At 38.3% G+C, this 19,173-nt stretch overlaps 1 protein-coding gene across 1 annotated transcript in view; it reads left to right on the plus strand.

Annotated features, from left to right (window-relative positions):
- nphp4 (nephronophthisis 4) overlaps positions 1 to 16,394 on the plus strand; it is a 262,276-nt gene extending 245,882 nt beyond the window's left edge. The window contains exons 25-29 of the mRNA XM_036578771.1: positions 335 to 420; positions 3,282 to 3,453; positions 7,886 to 8,065; positions 10,372 to 10,515; positions 14,417 to 16,394. Coding sequence (XP_036434664.1) covers positions 335 to 420; positions 3,282 to 3,453; positions 7,886 to 8,065; positions 10,372 to 10,515; positions 14,417 to 14,557 — 723 coding nt within the window. The 3' untranslated portion in view covers positions 14,558 to 16,394. The remainder of the gene's footprint in view (positions 1 to 334; positions 421 to 3,281; positions 3,454 to 7,885; positions 8,066 to 10,371; positions 10,516 to 14,416) is intronic.
- Positions 16,395 to 19,173: the final 2,779 nt, after the last annotated feature.

The raw sequence follows: 19,173 nt of genomic DNA on the forward strand, positions 1-19,173 counted from the left end.
AGCGTCTAGAATTAAGTTACAATATAATTCATATTCAGAATGCCTTATACTTTGAAGTAGATAACTTGATGAGAAATTGCATAGATAGATAATTACAGTTTATTTTTTATCAATTACTAACTTCTTGTTTTCCTAAGAAACTTCAACAAAACATCTAAAAATACCTTCTATTCTCTAGCTTATAATATTTCAGACCATAGCAGTATTTAATATGAATGAATAAAGTAACAGCAGCCATTAATATAACAAGTGATTTCAAACTTTCTTACTTCTCTTTCGGGCAGTCAATGAATATTTTGAGTACATGAATTAAATGTGCTTTATTGACCGGCAGGCTCCAGGAGAACCTCAGGACATTTATCTGAAAGTGCCGGGGGCGGCCAGCCCACAGATCAAGAAATTCTTCATCACTGTATTCACGTATGTACTGAGGGCGCGTGTGTGTGCATGCATGTAACTGCTCCTTCCTTGATTAATCTCTTCTTGTGTGATTAATGTAATTTGCTTAATCAAGATGTCTCATTTACTGTCTGATTGCATCACATTGCAATATTCATTTATTCATCAAAATCAGCACCAGCCGTTTCTGCATCAATAATCAGTGGAAATGGAATAAACAGCATGATTTTGTAATGCACCCATCAAGCTCATCTAGATCTAGAGCCACTGAAGAATTCAGTGCTATTGTGCAACAGTGTAAATACAAATCAATTACATTCAATACTACACCTGAGACGCCTTATACTACACTGGAAATTAGCTCTGTGCCCCTTGATGAGTGCTTAGTGTCTTAAACTGAATTTGGTATGGAAATCACTGTAATGACACTAATGTCTAAATACTTTCTTCAGTACGTCTGTCTGGTATTGTGTTTAGAGTTGAAGCTTTTGCTGTCCTTTAATAAGGAGTGGGTGGATATCTGTCGATTTGGAAGTCTATAAAGTGCCAGTTATGTCCCTTATTAGGTGCCTAATGGAAAGTAGAGAACATTTAGAGAACTTAGGCTTCTGAAAGAGCGATGCTTGTTATGAACTGATGAGAACGCTTCACTGTCGCATAAAACCTGCAGTGGGTTTTTCAGAATATTACTGAAACTTTTGTACTTAAAAACAAAGTGAGAATTCAGAAGACAGGTTTAAGAGATACAGCACATAAGGATCAGCTTTTAATCCTGTTTTACCTAACGTACTGTCTACAAAACATTTACGTAGGTGTCAGCCTCTAGAGACAGTAAGCCTGATGCTGAAAGCCTCTAAATGGTATAACTTGACTGATAACCTTGTGGAAAATTCCACCATTAAAATTATTTGCAACAACAGCAAGTTATGCAGTTCTGACTCTCTGTACTGTGATATATTCCTCTGGTAATCATGCTAATTACTTAAAGCTGCACTGCGTATATTTTTTCTTAACAATGATAGCATTACTGAGTGAGGGGGGAAAAAACATACTAAAATATGGTGCACAATGAGTCACCTTCTATAGCCTGAAATAATAATAGCTTTTCGTACCTAGTTATACGTATTTATTAGCATCACACACACAGGTCTTACTCAATGTTTAGGTCTCAACTGCAAAATCAACATTATACTGATGAGGATATGATGACAGTAGTAGATCATTCATGTACATTCTCAGAAAACACATCCTTCACCACGTTCTCTTTGAATACTCTTTCAACACACTCACTATCAGTAGATTCATCTGCTCGGGGAAGGGGTCCAGTGGCGTTACAATTATTTTCTCCACGTGTTGCTTGCACATACAAATTTCTACCAGTGAGGTCTCCAGGCCCCCAAAACCTACGTAGTGTAGCTTTAAAACTGAATCAGACATTTCTTATTATTATATCGACTCGTTAACAGTCATAATCCATTTTTATCTGACCATTTTCCAACCTCTTTTTATCCCTTAGAGTTAAACAGCCTGTTTCTTTTACTGTGCATTTAAGACCTATGTAAATGTTGTCTGATCTAACTGGCTGCACTGTATTATGCCTTATTGAAAGTCTGGGCTGAAACATTGCTAATAACTTCATTGTGAATGGGCAGGACTAAACTACTGTAGACTAAATATAAAGATATATGTAAATGATCTGGTTTTTGGGACATCACAGAAACAGTGAATTCAAAATGGGCCGTTTCTGGAGCTTAGTTTTTAAGGACTGTATGGACTGAGGCGTGAACGCTACAACTTGAAACTTTAGCAGTGTATAAGTAACACCCCAGATGTGTAACTTCTATGGGGGACACGGAAACTAAGCTCAAATCCCTCAAATGATGATCTGATTCTTACAGTATAACACCTTTTTCAGTTCTGGTGAGAGACGCTCTGATTTCACATGAAACTAGTATGCCTGTGCAAAATAATCTCATAAAACACAAAACGTGGATAGCAAACCTGAATGCGACAGAATTATTGGTGTTAATTGGTCAGGGTTTAAGGGGAAACTCTATTAGACTCAATTTCCAGGATCCCATAACTGCGACAGAAGCGTTTTTTATACAGGTCAGTTGTGTGGACACTGATGCGTTCAGAGCCTTTGGAGATGTCCTTTTAAATGATCAAAAGTAGGTTAACTGTTTAAAAGCAGCCGCGTGATGGACTGGTGACCTGTCCAGGGTGTTTCCTGTCTTCCACCCAATGGAAGGGATAGGCTTGTGCACCCCCGCGACACAGGAGGATAAGTGGTTTGAATGCTTTTTTCATATGACATTATACAATGTATCACTATGTGGAGTTGAAGCTTTCTGTGTGTTTTCTAGCACTATAGAAAAGAAGCATAATGCTGCCTTTATTGTTAGATGCACTTTAGAAGTTCAGAGTAACAATAAAAGGCGACTGAAGTGTGAAGTATATTACTGTTCATGTTTGCTTGTTCAAAATGGCAGTTTGTGACACAAACCAGTTGTCTGCTTTGTTAGATCATATTCTTTATATGTCAAAATAAATGACAGCTTTGAGGCATCATGTTATTAAAGCACAAGAGCAGATTAAAAAGCAGAAATAGCATTAAATAGCTTTGGCTCCTTTACTCCACAGCATAAAAGTAGCATGCTTAAGTTAACCATACAGACAGCATATGAAGTTCTAGTATATAATTGTGAATGCTTTGTCAGTCATTTCCTTTCTGTTATGTCTGTGTAGAGCTCTGTAGAGATATAAACTATATTTATGTCTGATTCCTATCCTCTCTCCCTCCAATCTTCCTCCCTACAGTCTTCACTGTGTTGGGATTGATAGATGATAAACCAATAATATGATGGATGTTTGTGTGGCAGTGACCCCTGGTTGGCCTCCCCTGCTCAGACCTGGCAGGTGTACGTGCATTTCCTGCAGAGGATGGACGTGGTGTGTGTGTGCGGCACGCTTAGCTGGCACTCGCTGATCCTGCACGGCACACAGGTCATTCGCAAGGTCAAGTGCTACAGCTCGCACCCCCTGGAGCTTGAGGTACACATCACAGAGTCGAAGGGCTTTTACCCCTATTCATTTCTTATAGAGAGATGAGAAGAAATTGTATGAATCAAATCATTTGATTGAATTGTGTCAGTAATCAGTGGAGTCCAGTCATCACTTTATTAGAGGAGAGCAGAGCACACTTTTCTTTTTTTTTTTGCTAAATAATTTTGAAAATATTTCAACAAGATTAATGTGTTTTTTGCCAGCCCAAATTTGCATACGACTGTACATTTTTTTTCCAGAGCGTGACTAGAATATCTAAATTACGAGGTCATTTAGCAGTAGAAACATTAAATAATACCACTGGGCCTCATTCACCAAAAAAGGTTTTTCTCTTAAACGTGTTCTTGGGAAAGGTCCTAAGAAAAAGTCTACGTCAGATTCGTGACGTGTTCTTAAACCACTGAATTGTTCTCACCTTTGTGCTCTTGAGTGTTTGTGGATCCTGTTTATACCTGAGAACAACTCCCAAATAAGAATCAGAATCTTCGTAAAAACTGTAAGTGGATTTTAAGAAGAAATTTCTTCTCAAGAACAGGTGGTGAATGAGGCCCAATGATATGTACATGCTACAAGGAAGATAACACTCCTGTGCACTGGAATGATGTTGCATGAAAGTCTACAATTACATGCCATTATATAACACCAGTGACTCAAACTGTAGCTTACTGCTGTTAATGCAACTTAAGTACCAAGTTGACAAGGCTGCTTTGCATGGAGCATTTTGATGAGGTTGCCGGTCAGTTTAATGCGCAGCAGTGTTAGCTTGCATGCAATGTATAAACATGTTCAGACTGTTTACGCATGTCATAATTCAGCGGATCCGGTGACATTCAGATGAAAAATGTACATACAGCAAAACGTAAAGACTTTGGAACATTTTTGTTCACAGCGATTTTCAAAACAGCATTCATTTTTCCCCCACAGAGAAAAGCTGCTTAGACCCAGCGCTCCTAATATGGGCATAATGCCAACTACAGGATGATGACTTGAATTTAGAGATCTGTTCTATTCAGTTCTGTGTTGTTTGATGTAGATGAGTTTTCCAACAGAAACACATAAACATATAAGCATTAAGCTAGTTATGATTAGAAAGCGGCTTCACCAAACAGTGGCAAATATCATCAGTCCAGGTACAAAAATCTGCACAATATATTTTAGTTACATTACATCTGGAATATGTTGCTGATTAATTAGTGCACAAAACCCCAAAATGAACTGTTTTGATCTCATTGTCTCTCTTGGAAGGCTGTTATAACTGTCCCCATCGTGTGGAGGTTGCAATCTAGCCTGACTAGCGCTCGTTCTGAGTTATGTACATGCTTTGAAATGGTACTATATTACTGCCACCAATAGAGACAGTGAAATAATACAGGTTTCTATGGTTGCTATGCCATGCTGTGTTCTGCCTAGACCTGTTTAATTACACTAGGTGCCCAGCTTTCCCTGAATGTAGCAGAGTATAAAAGTGATTTTAATTATGATTCAGAGTAAAATCACAAGAATATTGGAGGATGTTTTGCCTCATTTGTGTTTGCCAAGAGTAAGTAAAGCATTAGCAATCGGCCTCAAGAAGAGTCAGCATTCAGACTAACTCTACACAAATTGCAGTAGCTGCATGAAGGTTCGCTTCTGCGTACTGTAAATAGCTCTCTGTCAGTTCATTCATCCTTGGTAAGTTTGTTGTCTTGGTGAGAAAGACTGGCACAATAAGGCGAGATTAAGAGAATGAAGGAATTAAAATAGCAACAAACAAAGGCAACACATCAGTCGTGCGAGAACCCCGTATTGTGATTGATCTGTGGGTTTTATTTTAGGTGTGGAGGTGGAGAAAAGATGCGTGCTGAATGAAGGGGTAGTAACAAGAGCTTCTATCTGTTCAGCTCGGCTAAATGCGATTTCTGCAGCAGAAGCAGCAGCTGGTCAATTTACCGGCTGTACTCTTGGTGCAAAACAGCCATATGAGGTTTCACATGAGATGAATATAATCAGCACAACATATGGAGTGACGCCACTATAACATAATCAGTCTCCGGACTCCCTCTGTAAGAGCTGCTATTTGCAATTCTTTGTTTTGCAGAAGTAGCTCCTTGTTAACAGAGCGCAATGAGAATTCATCAGCCCCAGTTTTATCTCCACTTTCTGTATTGCAATATTACGCATCTGTGGTTAATAAACCCATAGCCATGTATATATCCCACTTAATTAGACTCAGATAGTTGGAGTAGCCAATTCACAACTGCCTAATAGCTTTGTATTTATGCTATAACTGCAAGTAAGTACAGTAAGTGCATGTGGGAGAAGTGCTGCCTATGTTGTTAAAGCTGCCCAAAGCACTTCTGTATTAAAAGCTTTTATTTCTTGATGACATTCTCAAGTAGAAAACAGTTTAACCCCAGCCACCATGGTACACTAGACTGTGTGTAGCTGTTGCACTGAATTTTTGTATTACAGGCATTAGCACACACATGTACATGCACATAAAATACAGTTATCACCATCATGTAGGCACAGATACACGAGAATTAAAGGAGTATTGCTAATGTTTATTTGCCATATCTGTACGGTAACAAAGATTACCATGGACAGTAATACTGACACGTTTCCCTGTACTTAGAAAAGAACAGAGGACCATTAGATTCAAAATTCACGCATAATGCAAGCCTAGAGGAAGTTGCTTAACGTTTTATATACCTACGGTCATATGCAGAAGTTTGGGCGCTCCACTAAACAGTGGCAAATATCATCAGTGTAAGTACAAAATATGGCACAATATATTTTATTTATGTGATATCTGTAATATGTTGCTGATTAATTAGTGCATATAACACAAAATTTTTTTCTTGGAAGGCTCAGCTGTAACACTGTGTTATAACTGTCCAGATCATGTGGAAGCTGCAATCTAGCCTGACTAGCGCTCGCTCTCAGCTACATACATGCTTTGAAATGGTGCTATATTACTGCCAAAAAGAGAGTCAATGAAATAATACAGGTTTCTATGGTTGCTATGCTTTGCTGTGTTCTGCTTAGGCCTGTTTAATTACACTAGGTGCCCAGCTTTCCCCTAAATGTAGTGAAGCAAGGTTTGGGTGCCCAGCATGTGCATTACAACATGTTTTGTTAATTTTCTAAGTGACAATAAGTTTGAACATCCTCTACAGAGAACACGCTTCCGCACATTTTAATACACAGCTACACAAATATTAACAAAAGTGGTATGTACGAAGATTATGGCACTTTTAGAATGTTTTGTTATATTTTTTTCCCCAACTCCTTAAATGGCCAGGACCCACTAGTGGGTCGAAAGTTTTATTACACACTTCTAGGAATAACTGAGCCACTTGCTTTGTAGTCCATGTAGTTACTGAACAATAAGTCTTAGTATGTAATAAGCCTCGGCTTTTAAGGGATAAAATTCAGCAAAGAACTTATAGAAATTGTGCACTGAAATGTGCAGAAAATTGACATATTAAAGTTTACAGTAGAGGATGTGTTTGACCAGGTGTGTTTGACCAGGGGTGTTCAAACTTTTGCAAATGTCAAACTACAATGTGTACCAATGTGAAACAAGAACTATTGGACTTTTACAGTAGACGACATAGAATGACAATGAGAATGAAAACAAACCTAACAACAGAGCTGTTTTTATGAAGGTTTATCCAAACATTTGAAAACTGGAGCAATGCAGTAAAAAAGTAGTTCCAGTTACTTTAGCCTTTCCTTAAGTTTTTGGGCAGCCTGTGAAAACTCCACCTGTGTGGCGACTCTGATAATATTTTACCACAAATCCTTAAATCCAGAAATCCGTAACACTTTATTTGAAGTGGTCCTTTGTAGATGAATTATAAAGTCTTAGCAGAGTATCAGTAACACATCAACAACATATTAGTGAAGTTGCAGTAGTGCAGCATCTGAATACACTGAAGTAAATAGCTTGTACATTAAGTAAATGTATAGTTAATATGTTACTTCAATCATGCAAAACCTAACCTTACCCAACCTTACCCAATACCTAACCCTCCCTGGCCCTAACCCTAACCTTAACCTTAACCTCAAGCCAAAACCTAATCCTAACCCTCACATGTTTTTGACATGAGGGTCTGTTGAGTGTTTGCTTCATCTAAAAGGACCACTTAAAAAGTGTCACCCAAAAATCTAGTCCCATGTCTGAAAGAATTTACTACTCAATATACGGCCACCTGAACTGCATAAACGTTTGCCACCAGAATTCAGCAACTGCTCAGTAGCTTCTATCATAAGTGAGTTCTGAGTCGACAGGTTTTCTGTTCTTTCTGTAAGTTTTTAAAGTGTCCATGCTAATCAGCTTTACACTACAGATAAGGCAGACAGAGTTGAGGTTAAAAATGCTGGAATGCTACTTTAAAGAGACCTGAAATAAAGCTGTACTTTGTTTCTTGACCAGGTGGATCCGGGGGAGGTGTTTGCTCTTCCTGCTCAGGGGTTGCAGGATATTCGGCTGGGGGTGAGGGCTCTGCGCTCTGGGAGCAGTTTCCGATACCTTAACGTGGTGGACGTGGACACAAGGCAGCTAGTCGCAGCCTGGCTCCTGTGCATCACTTGCAAGCAGCCGCTTATATCCCGGGTAATTATACAGCATCCATGTGCCTATTTACTATGAAGATGAAGCTTAGCCTTTTGCACTCTGGCTGAATGGCTGATTCTTATAATACATGTACTGGCTTATATTACACGGCTGTGACATTGCCAGTCTTATCTACAAAGGGCACGAGTGGTCACAGATTTTCATTCCAATCAGGCAGGAGCGCATCTGATTCCACTTGTTTATTCTACCTGTTAATGAGTCTCAGTCTTCAAACAACTGATCATATATGCTCCTTTGTTGAAGGTCCTTCCAGATAAGATTGGACACCCCTGGCTTAGTTGTTTGAGCCACCCAGAATGAATATGTTTCTGTTTCTGATGCAGATGATGAGCAGTTGTAGGTTTAGTATTTTGCATTGTGATTCAGTTAGGCCAATGTAATTACATAATTACACAGTCAATTTTGCTATACATGACTTTTTATTACAATAGCGTAATTCCACAGAAACGTCCACTTTTCTATCTCTCCATAGGTGTCACTGGTGTTGCCAATCCTCATTGGTGTTACACATAAGAAAGGTAACACCGGAGACATTTTTGATTAAAAATGCATTTTACAAAATGGCTGCTACAGAGCATCAAACCACATGTTGCCAATCATGGACTATCCACTAAAATATGCAATTTAATCCATTTGTATTCTGTTTTTTCACAATTATCTAAGAATAAAGTAGGTCACACCAGTGACTTCAACTAAAAGCTTCATATGAAATCATGAGCTGAATGAGAAAATTTCTGATAACAGAAAAGACACAGTGGACTTACAGTGTGCTTTTCTTCATAGATCCTCAGAGAATAGGTAAAAGGAAGTCAAGTGATGTCATCAGTGGGTTTTTTATTTCAAAATAAGAGATTTTTTGTTACGCGCTAACACCAGTGACGCAACTCCTGGGAACAACAACTTTCATTCTATATTTTTGGCATTTGTTTTCTTTATGTCCTTTAATTTATATATTCCATAGTCATGTATAGATTATTGTAGTTAAAATTGCAGAAAAACGTGTTTTTTTCTTCAAAATATGGCGCTCATCCTTTACACATGGCTGTGGGGACAAGCACTTCTGTGGTGCTTGGAATTCTAGATAATTGATTTAAAAACAAATATTGCTAAATTGATGGATCAAGAAGGTGTAAATGTTAAAATAACATTGTTTTATTTGAAAATGTAAAAAAAAAAGTCTTTTCAAGTGTAATATATCTGTAAACGCTAGGGACACAAAAATGGACGTTTCTGTAGAATGACCCAATAAAATTTTATTTATCATGCTGATAGCTTTGAGTCAGTGCTTTTGACATTTTTTTTGTTTGTTTTAATGTAAAGAAATCACAAAAACATGGCAATAATTGGCAAAAGTAACTTCTTATCAAATTTAGATCATAAAGAAAAATATCTGCCACTTACAAACACAGACATTATTAATTGAAAGTGTATAATTCACACTTTTACAGAATTTCTGCTCTGGGCTATGAGTGACAGATTATTAATATCAATAACTTCATATCTTTGTTATTGCTGCTGATAACTGTGACCTCTAAGGGTCAGACATTGTTCTGGTGTTTGTATGTGCCAAGACTGAGTCGCATTTTGTGTTTCAGCCACAGTGTGTCTACAAACTTTGCAGTAGCATTTACACAGGTGAGGTTTAAACTTAGCTGTGGATGCTTTGCTTCAGTGACAGATAATATTCTCTTGTTTGGCTAAAATTCATGGTACCACTTACATGAAGTCAGTGGCTAACAGCGGAGGTGAAAGCGCAGACTAAGTCATGTGGAACATAAGAAAGTTAACTGTCTCTTGTGTGGCCTCCTCCCCTGCCTATGTGTGGCAGAAGAGTGCTGAGAATGGCAGAGTAAAAAAAAAACCTGCTTTCAGTCTGAGCTGAGGAAAATGGTGCCTGGGGTATTTTTAGATGTTAAATTCTGCTTTAATCATTACCCCTCCCTTTCTCAAGCGCTCTTGCACTTTATCTCTTGCACTCATTTTCTCAAACTCTTTCACATTCTCTCTTTCATTTCCCTTTTTGGCCACCCTCTCTGTCAGTCTCAGCAGAGCTCTTAACATGCTCTCTTTTTTCCATTTCACCCTATCACTCCATTCTTTTTCTCTTTGTGCCATTGTTTAGTTCTATATACCTCTGGTTTGTGCTGCACAGATCAGTGTTAGAACATGCTGTGGGCAGTGCTGCTGCAGATTTGCAGTACTAAGTCAACAATTCTTCGAAGCTACACTATGTTGTAACAAGGAAAGCATGAACGCTGCCTTTGTGTGTTGTGTTGCATCTCCAGGCGTTTGAGATCCAAGTCCCGGTGGGAGGAGGGAGGGGCAGCAATAAGAAGATCAGCTTCACCAATCCTTACCCTTCCAGCAGAGGATTCAAACTGTACTCTGACCACCCAGACCTACTACAGTTCAAAGAGGAACAGTTTAAGGTCAGAGAACACACTTTGATTTAGAGGGCTCATTTTTTAAGATTTCATTTTTTTCTAAAGCCATTTTTTTCCTGGAACCTATAGTGATATCTCTAATCCTTTAAGAGTTCTCCCTCTTTAAAGTTCAGTAAAGAAATCCAAAGTTTTACATCACTCTTAGAAATATAGGTATGAAACTGTCACTGGGGCAGTACCCCTCTTGCCATTGGGGTGGTACCCTCAAGAGTACATCTCAGTACCTTTAGTCAGGGAACATTATTGTGCCATAATCCGTTGAAATTAGATTTTCCAAGTTGTATTGATTCCACACATCCCCGTCTCGTCTCCAGACTTTTTATTTTATTGTTCTGTTTTAAAACATTGGGTTATGAAAATGTACAAATACATACTTTTCACTTGGGAAAATCTCATGTAAGGTAAGAAAATTGGACCTTAAAACCTCTGTTGTACCTTTGAGGGTACATTTACGTTGTTTGTACCTTAATGAATGAAAAATGTACCTGCACAGCACCTTTATTTCTAACAGTGTAGAGCTGTCAGGCTAATTTAGATAATGAATAAAGGACGCTCATACATACTAATTTAACATTGTGCAAACTGCATGCCTATGCAGTCACGCGTTTTATTTAAAACACATCAAGTCGTTTAAGGGCCCATATCATGAAAAACCCAAATTTCATCCCTTTTTTTTGAGCTTTTTGGAGTTTTAAAACATACCATTCACTTCCCAATCTATGTGGTCCATGCATGGTAACCGAGCCGCAAAAACAAACCCTTTTTTAAATTCACTATTTTTGTGATGTCACAAAACCCAGCACATTTACATACATTCACATGTTTAGCCTATATCAGTTTAACTACACTCATTCATGTTGAAGTTATAAGGAGGGTTTCAGCCTGTAATGCTTTTTCAGTGAGGCACAATATAGGGCAGCCAATCCAAACCAAGATCATTTGCATATATCAGTCATAAAGGCACAGTAACACAAAAAAAGTGTAGAGAGTTTGGTCATATAACCATGATATTATATAAAATGATGACTTTTTTGGTACATAAACCCACTGGGAAAAAAATAAGTAGACCTCAAGGGAAAAATACAAGAAAAATGAAGGATATGGGCTCTTGAAGTAATCTCAAACATCTAAAACAAAGCTGTAGTCTATAAAAAAATGGACAGAGATATGTCACATAGATGAAACGGCAATAGCAGCCACTTTGGAGCCTTAATTTTGTACGCACTTGTGTCCATTTAGTATTTATTTATTTATTTACTTACTAATTTACGCAATTTTTACTTCAGCACTATAAACAAGCTTAGAAAACCACACACAAAGCGCAGTATGTGAGCATGTTATCACAGTAAATGTTAAAAGCCAGAGTCCCAGAGAGCTTTTATGCAACAAATAAAACTATGTGGAACTCATAAAGGAAGGAAATGAGAAAGCATATGGGTGTTTCCAGCAATCCAAACTGGAAGTATGGTTTGATAAAGGAGAGAGAGAGAGAAAGGGGGGGGGGCATAGAGCAGGAATATGACATGTGAAAGTCATTTTATTGCTGAAGCTCGTCTCAGTTAAAGCTCCTATCACTTTCTCTCCTTTGAGCCAGGCTGCCGTTCCGAAAGCTTCAGAGATTATGTGGAAGGTTATTTAAGAACGCGCGTGCGGCCCTCGCTCCTGCTCCAGAGAGATGCGCTACACTGTTTTCAAAAAGGAGGACAATGAGTGGACATAAACAGGCCAGTAACTCCAGTACCTGCTCCCCACAGGGCAGGGCCCGACAGCTGTAGGCCTCACAGCTATATGCTACACTTTAATTAGGAGCTGTTAATAAATTTCTGCAACATCATTAACTGGCAAACATACACTACCGTTGCCCATTACACGGCGGTCACAGAACACTAGTCAGACTTCACCCCAATATCTTTCATAACCTCAGAGAATGATTATTCTCCAGTATTAATTTTTCCCTGAAAGAAAACGATATTGCGAATGGAAAAATGTTAATTTCATCATTGACTGCATTCGCCGATTTGCTCAGGCGCTCGGTGAGTCTCGTATGACAGCTTACGTGCCGTATCTCGGACAGTAAACATCAGGGCAGTGCGAAATACAGGGCCGGTGGCACCCAACACAAAATATTAACGATGCTTGCGCGTCAAATAAAACTGCTGAAACTCGTAAAGGAGAGGAAATAGCTTGTTTCATTTCCACACTAGTCAACAGTGCTTCAATTATCTTTTCTTCCCCTGAAATGTATGGCATCTATATTTTTAAAAAATGTGTATGGAGTTGTTGTTTTTTTCCCCTACAAGAAAGAACATGTCATCATAAACTAGTTGCAGAGCCAAAAAACAAAAGAAGAATCGATATCTGTGTGCTTTTGAGGAGATTACTGTATAAATCCACAACACAGGGCCATATGTCTCAGCCAGCCATTAGAGATAATACTGAGAGAGGCAGAGAGAGAGATTCTTCTCTGCTTTTATGTACTGTTATAGCACTGGTCTGGCTTGTAGTCGTCTAGGTACATTGGCGTTTAAAGGATTGGAATCATTGTTTTCAATAGAAAACCCATTTGCAGAAAAACATATAAAATGTCTCTAATATGCTAGGCCCTCTGCAGCTTCACAGATTTCAAATAATTACTAGGAAGCGAGGACGTTGTAAATAAAAACTGATGTGACGTGAAATTTTAGATGTGTCCAGAATAATAAACAGAGCTGTAGTTGGTTCCGAAATCCATGTAGCACCAATAATGAGGTTATAATTAGTTTTCAGAGTGCCTCATATTTCAGAAGTGGTGATCAAATCTCAAGACACATGACAAATTTACAGTATGTTTATCATTTTAAACAACCTTGTATTGTTTACACAGTACTAAAACATAACATAAATATATAAAAATATCTTTTTAGGTTAGATTGTTTAAATCTACATTTTATGAGCTATCATTGCCTGTACAAGAACAAAAAATATGAATATGACTGTGATTCCAAACTTTTATTCCAGTTTGCTTTTGCTAAGCTAAGCCTTATATCATTATTAAGGTTTCCATCTTGAAAAATGCATGTATCTAAAATGTATGTTATGTATACATAATGTATACATGTATACTGACATACAAAAGTGAGAGACCACCTTGTATATTTTTCCTTTTAAGTTTTTCAGTGTCAAAAAACAGAAACATACATTTATCACAAAATACACAGAAGCTTGAACCACTATATATATCAAAATTTTCAGTATTTAGTGTCCATTTAGAGAACGTGTCAGGCTCCAGTCCTCACAGGCCAAAACACTGCAGACTTCAGCACGTTGCCTCATTTAACACATCTGATCCAGCTCATCAGCTAATTAAGAATGCCTTAGCTCTGAATTCAGAGCATTAGATGAGGGTAAATGCTAATATCTATAGCTTTTTGACCCACAAAGTCCTCGGTTTGACATGCCTGTATTAGAGCTTCCAATTCTTTTCAGGGGACTTTCAGTTTTTCGAAGAAGTCTTGCTTGTTCATTCTTAGAAGTTGGTTTGTATTTTCTGCTTTTCACAGTCCAAATAATAAGAATCCCAAATATAAATTTAAGCGCGTCAGTCCATAAAACCTCACTCCACAACTCGGATGTCCAGTTACGGTGTTTTGGTGCAATTTTCATCTCTTAAACATCCTCTCTCTTAAAGATGAAAGCCTTAAGCACTGTTTATCTGATGGCAACAGTTTTGGTGGTCATTCAGGTCTTGCCAGTTGTTAGGAGTCCCATTTTCTCTACAGGTTTTATCATTTTTGAACTCCAGTTATTTCGCCTTTCAAGATTTTGTTTCCTACTTTGGAAATTAAATACACAAAAGAGGTCTCTGACACAGCACTGTATGTGTGTGTTTCTGTGTGTTTGTATGTAGATAGAGGGAGGGGAGAGCTACAGCATCGGCCTGCGTTTCGCTCCAAGTCAGAGTCCTGGGTCAGAGGAGATCCTCATCTTCATCAATGATCTGGAGGACAAGAACGAGGAGACGTACTGCATCAAAGTCATCTACAGATAACCCCTTGCAAACTCAACCGTGCAACCCTACTGCATCAACATCTTGTGTAGATAACCTTACCTAAAAAATATTTTTTTTTCCATTTTTTTTAAATAAATGTGCAAATGAATGCAAATGACAGTTCTTTGATCATCACAGTGCAAATAAACTTCTTCTGATATTTAGCACAGCCATATGCGCTTGTTTCACCAGATAAACGACACCAACACTTTCCATGGCTTATCAAGTCAAGCAGAGCTGTGATTTTTAAAATACACATGGAGTAAAACCCTGTGCCTTTAAGATCTGTCCAGATGCAGTGAAGATGACAAACTAGCTAGCCAAACATTTTGTTGATAAAGAAAGCCCAGCGATATCTACCCTTATATCTAAGGGTAGGCCTAGAGATATATCTGGCCTTATATCTTACATCCCCTCCCTTTCAAAAACCTTTAAATCTAGAGCTGAGGGACCATTTCTCTCCGTGGGTTTTGTGTGCTGTTCAGACCTTCTGGCTTTCTGTAGCTCTACAGCCTCACACATTTCTCCATTGACTTCAGGGCATTCTCCCTATAGACATCAGCAGCTTTCTGTGGAGACTCTGTTTCTATTAAGAGCTTCTTCTATAGACAAGGGCTTTTCACCATAGATCAGTGACTTTCTCCTTGTTCCTCAGTGGCTTAGGGCTTCTTCTTATAGATACCAAGAGCTTCTTCTATGGAGATTAAACAAGATATCTGAGTCTTAGTATGTGGAGTTGAAGTATTTTTTCCTCACTATATCAAGGGCTTCCTATAGAGACCACATGTTTTTCAGATGGTGATCAAGGAAGAATTTTTCCCTACAGATAAAGGAGTCTCCATAGGGATCTGTGACTTTTCCCTTTAGAACTTGAGGGCTTTCTGCATAGACCCGAGTAATTCACAGTGCTCTTTCTGCCTGTTTAGTGTGCGAAACCTCCTGCAGTGGGTTGCTATCTCCAGAGCAGTTTTCCTATTGCGATGGAGCAGTTCCTCTATGGAGATTGAGGGTTTTACTTGTAGAGATGGAGGGCCCTCTCTATAGGGAGCAGGGCCTTTCTCAGCTCAGCAGCGGCAGACGCAGAACACTTTATGCTTGTTTATCACTGAGCTCAACCTCCTGCAGTTGGTTGTTATCACCAGAGCTCAGCAGGGACGCTCTTCTCCCAATGCTTCTGCTCCAGCATACTACTATACACTCACTAGGCCTGCTGCCATGTGCCATGTAGAATGATCCCATGGTGTGTCCCTCTTCAATAGCAGCCCTCTGCAGTTGAGTCAGAAATTGCTCCTGAAAAACAGAAGAGCTGCTTTGCTAAAGCCATTGATATGAGCAGATCGGCTGAATCGGAGGAAATTGACCCGCAGATGTGTTCTTTCGTAGCAACTGTTGCCAGGTTGGACAGGCTCTACAGAATGTCTCATTCAGCCTAATGAGAAAGTGTAGCACACTTAGTTTCCCTACATGTCATTGAGTTTCCAGTTTAAAATGCTGTGGCTAACTCAAACTAGACTGGATGGCAATGACAATTGTTGCCCTCATTTGCCATAATGTTAGCTTAATTACTGAACAAAAACTATCTAATGATGTGACTTCTGTTACACATGCAATATAAATATCATTCAAAATGAATTACAAACTTTAAATTTGGATATTTTGAAAAAAAAAGACGTAAAACAAAATTTGTCATTATGCTGAATGGCATTTTTACCGGTGGTAAAGTGTCCAACCTGGCAACAGTTGCTTGTAAGCATCTCACATCTTACAGTTCCAAAATACAACTGTATGCAAAAGATGATTTGGCTCATGGTTAAATTCCAGCTCAATTAATGATGGTTGCAAATGTCTACAGTTTTATAGGTATCCTTAAAAAACGGTTCAAATAAGCATGCTAATGCAGCTAACAACAAATAGAAGCTGGTAGCCACCACTTACAGCGTTATTGTATTGGCATTTATTGTTAGCCATGTTAGCATTTTTTTAATGAATGTTTTTAAAGGGACATTTCACTATTTTTAAAAATGTCTGCATAATTTAATGGTAAATAAAGTCATTCTGAATGATTTGATGTGAAATGGTTCATTAGGGGGAAACGTACCATTAGTGTTGGTGATAGGAACCATCTATAACACCAATCCAAAATGACCAGTGAACCTACATGTCTTCTGAGTTTTCATATGTAATGCTGATAGTGGTAAAATAATGGTAAATCTGCAAAAATAAGTTTTCTTTTGGCACTATTTTGCCTTGGCAAAATATTTTGCCAGGCATTAGACACTGTATTCATAACCTTGTCATGTAATAACTGTGAGGTGACTTTCAGAGGCAATAAACACTTCAGATGTCTGGTTCCACCCTAGACTGTGAACAATTCTGAGCAGGTCTGTCTAGAACATCTCATATCAGACCACTCTAAATGACTTTGTTTACATCTTAATCATTTAATTTTGTAGAAATAAAAAAAAAAAAGTGGAATTCCCCTTAAGTTCATTCTGCATGACTGCTTTGGTTGTATGTATTAAGAAACTGATATTTCTTTTGGATAAAATAATACAATGTTATTATATTTGTGAATAAGTAAGGGTTAAATTTATTTAAATAAAGAATTAGATTCCACACATCCACTTGTCATGTAAAACCATCCAAGACCCAATATGTCAAAGCATTCCTCTTTCAGCTTGTTGTCAGTTTGTTTTCTTTAGTTTTTTTTATTTTTGTGCATTTGCCTGTGCAGTTAATCTGTTCTAAGCATGTTAAGTGTTTGCTGATATTAGGGAGTGCTAGTTTTGACGGCTCCCGCAGAGCAGAGAGTCTCTTCATTCACAGCAGAATGTGAGCTGTCAAGGAAAGCTTTAGTGTCTGTGCGCATGTGTTTAATTGTGAGCGTTCTAATGAGGTATCATTTTAAACAGAGCAACAGTGGCAGCGCTGCTCTCATTAACATCAGCGGGGCCTTTTAAAAGCTCCTGCTTGCTATCAGGACCGAGGCTGCTGTGTGTCAACAACCCAGGCACTTTCACAACGCTTCGTTACACAAGGCCACTCATTAGCATGCAGAGCACACAGCGAGAGGGGCACAGAGAGGGACACAGACACACAATAAGGGGGAGATAAAAGAAAGAGTTCACAAAACTCATTGTGCTGGTTAAAGCACTGCAAGTGTGTTGTGTGTGTCTCTGGCTCATGCTAGAGGTTTTTACTTTACCCCTCCAAACCAGAATATTAGAGGAAAAAACTTCTGCCTTAAACTGCCTTTAATGACTCCTAAAGACTGATATCATTTCTCTTCTTTTCTCCTTTCTTCTGATAATTTCTCGTCTCATATTTTCTCATCCCTTCTGATCATTTCTCTTCTCTTCCCATAATTTCTCTTCCCTTCGCTTCTCATAATTTCTCTTCCCTTCTGATCATTTCTCATCTCTTCTACTTTCTTCTCTTCTTTTTTTCATAATTTCTCTGCTCTTCTGATCATCTCTTCCCTTCTCTTCTCTTCTCTTCTTTTCTAATCATTTCTCTTCTCTTCTCATTATTTCTCTTCACCTGATTATTTCTGTTCTGACCGTTTCTCTTCTGTTCTGATCATTTCTCTTCTTTCTTCTCTTCTTTTCTCAGAATTGTTTCTCTTCTCTTCTGTTTCATATTTTCTCTTCTCTTCTGATTATTTCTCTCTTATTTCTCTTCCCCTCACTTTTCAGCTTGTTTTCATTTCTTTTTGTCATTTCCTTTTACTTCTCTTCATTTCTCTTTTCTACTTTTTCTTTTTTCTTCTATTCCTCTCTTCTCCTCTGACCATTTCTCTTCTCCTCTCATCACCTCTTTTCCCTTCTCTTCTCATCTCTTCGCTTTTCTCCCTTCTGTCCTCTCTCATTTTTCATTCATCATTTCTCTTCAGCTGTCCTCAAATTTCTTTTCTTTTCCTTTGTTTTTTCTTTTCTCTTTTTTCTTCTCTAATCTCCTCTTTTCGCTTCTCCTTTTCTGATCGTTTCTGTTCTGCTGTGTCCTCCTTTCTTCTCCTCTCAGCACTTCTTTTCTTCTCTCCTTTTCTTCTCCTCTCATCTCTTCTGACCATTTCTTTTCAGTCTCCTTGACTGTCCCCTTTTTTATTATTTTCTTTTTTCTTATTTATTCTCTGATTATTTCTCTTCTCTCTTTTCTTCTCTAATCTTCTTTTTTTGCTTCTCATTTTCTGTTTCTCTTCTTTTCTGATCATTTATGTACTGTTCCGTTCTCTTTTCCTTACAGCCAATTTCTCTTCTGTCTTTTTCTTTTCTTTTTCTCTCATCACCTCATCACTTTTCTCCTCTCTCCTCTCCTTTTTTTCTCTCTACTCTGATTTTTCATTTTCTTCTTTTCTTGTCATTGTTTCTTTTCTCTTCTCCTCTCCTCCTCTTTTCTTTTGATATGTTCTCTTCTCTTCTGATCTCTTCTCTTCTGTTCTTGATTGGCTCTGCAGCATCAGCATCTTCAGTAGTGGGAGGTGTAGCTTTAAAGAGACTCTCACTGGCGATACAGGTTGCTGAGTGCAGGTTTGTAGGGTGCTTGTAGGCCGTGCTGTGATGCTCTAGCCCACTTCTGTCTGGTGTTAGTTTGAGAAGTTGGTGCAGGATTGTCGCTCA

Source organism: Colossoma macropomum, unplaced genomic scaffold (assembly GCF_904425465.1).
Source record: "Colossoma macropomum unplaced genomic scaffold, Colossoma_macropomum, whole genome shotgun sequence".
Taxonomy (NCBI): domain Eukaryota; kingdom Metazoa; phylum Chordata; class Actinopteri; order Characiformes; family Serrasalmidae; genus Colossoma; species Colossoma macropomum.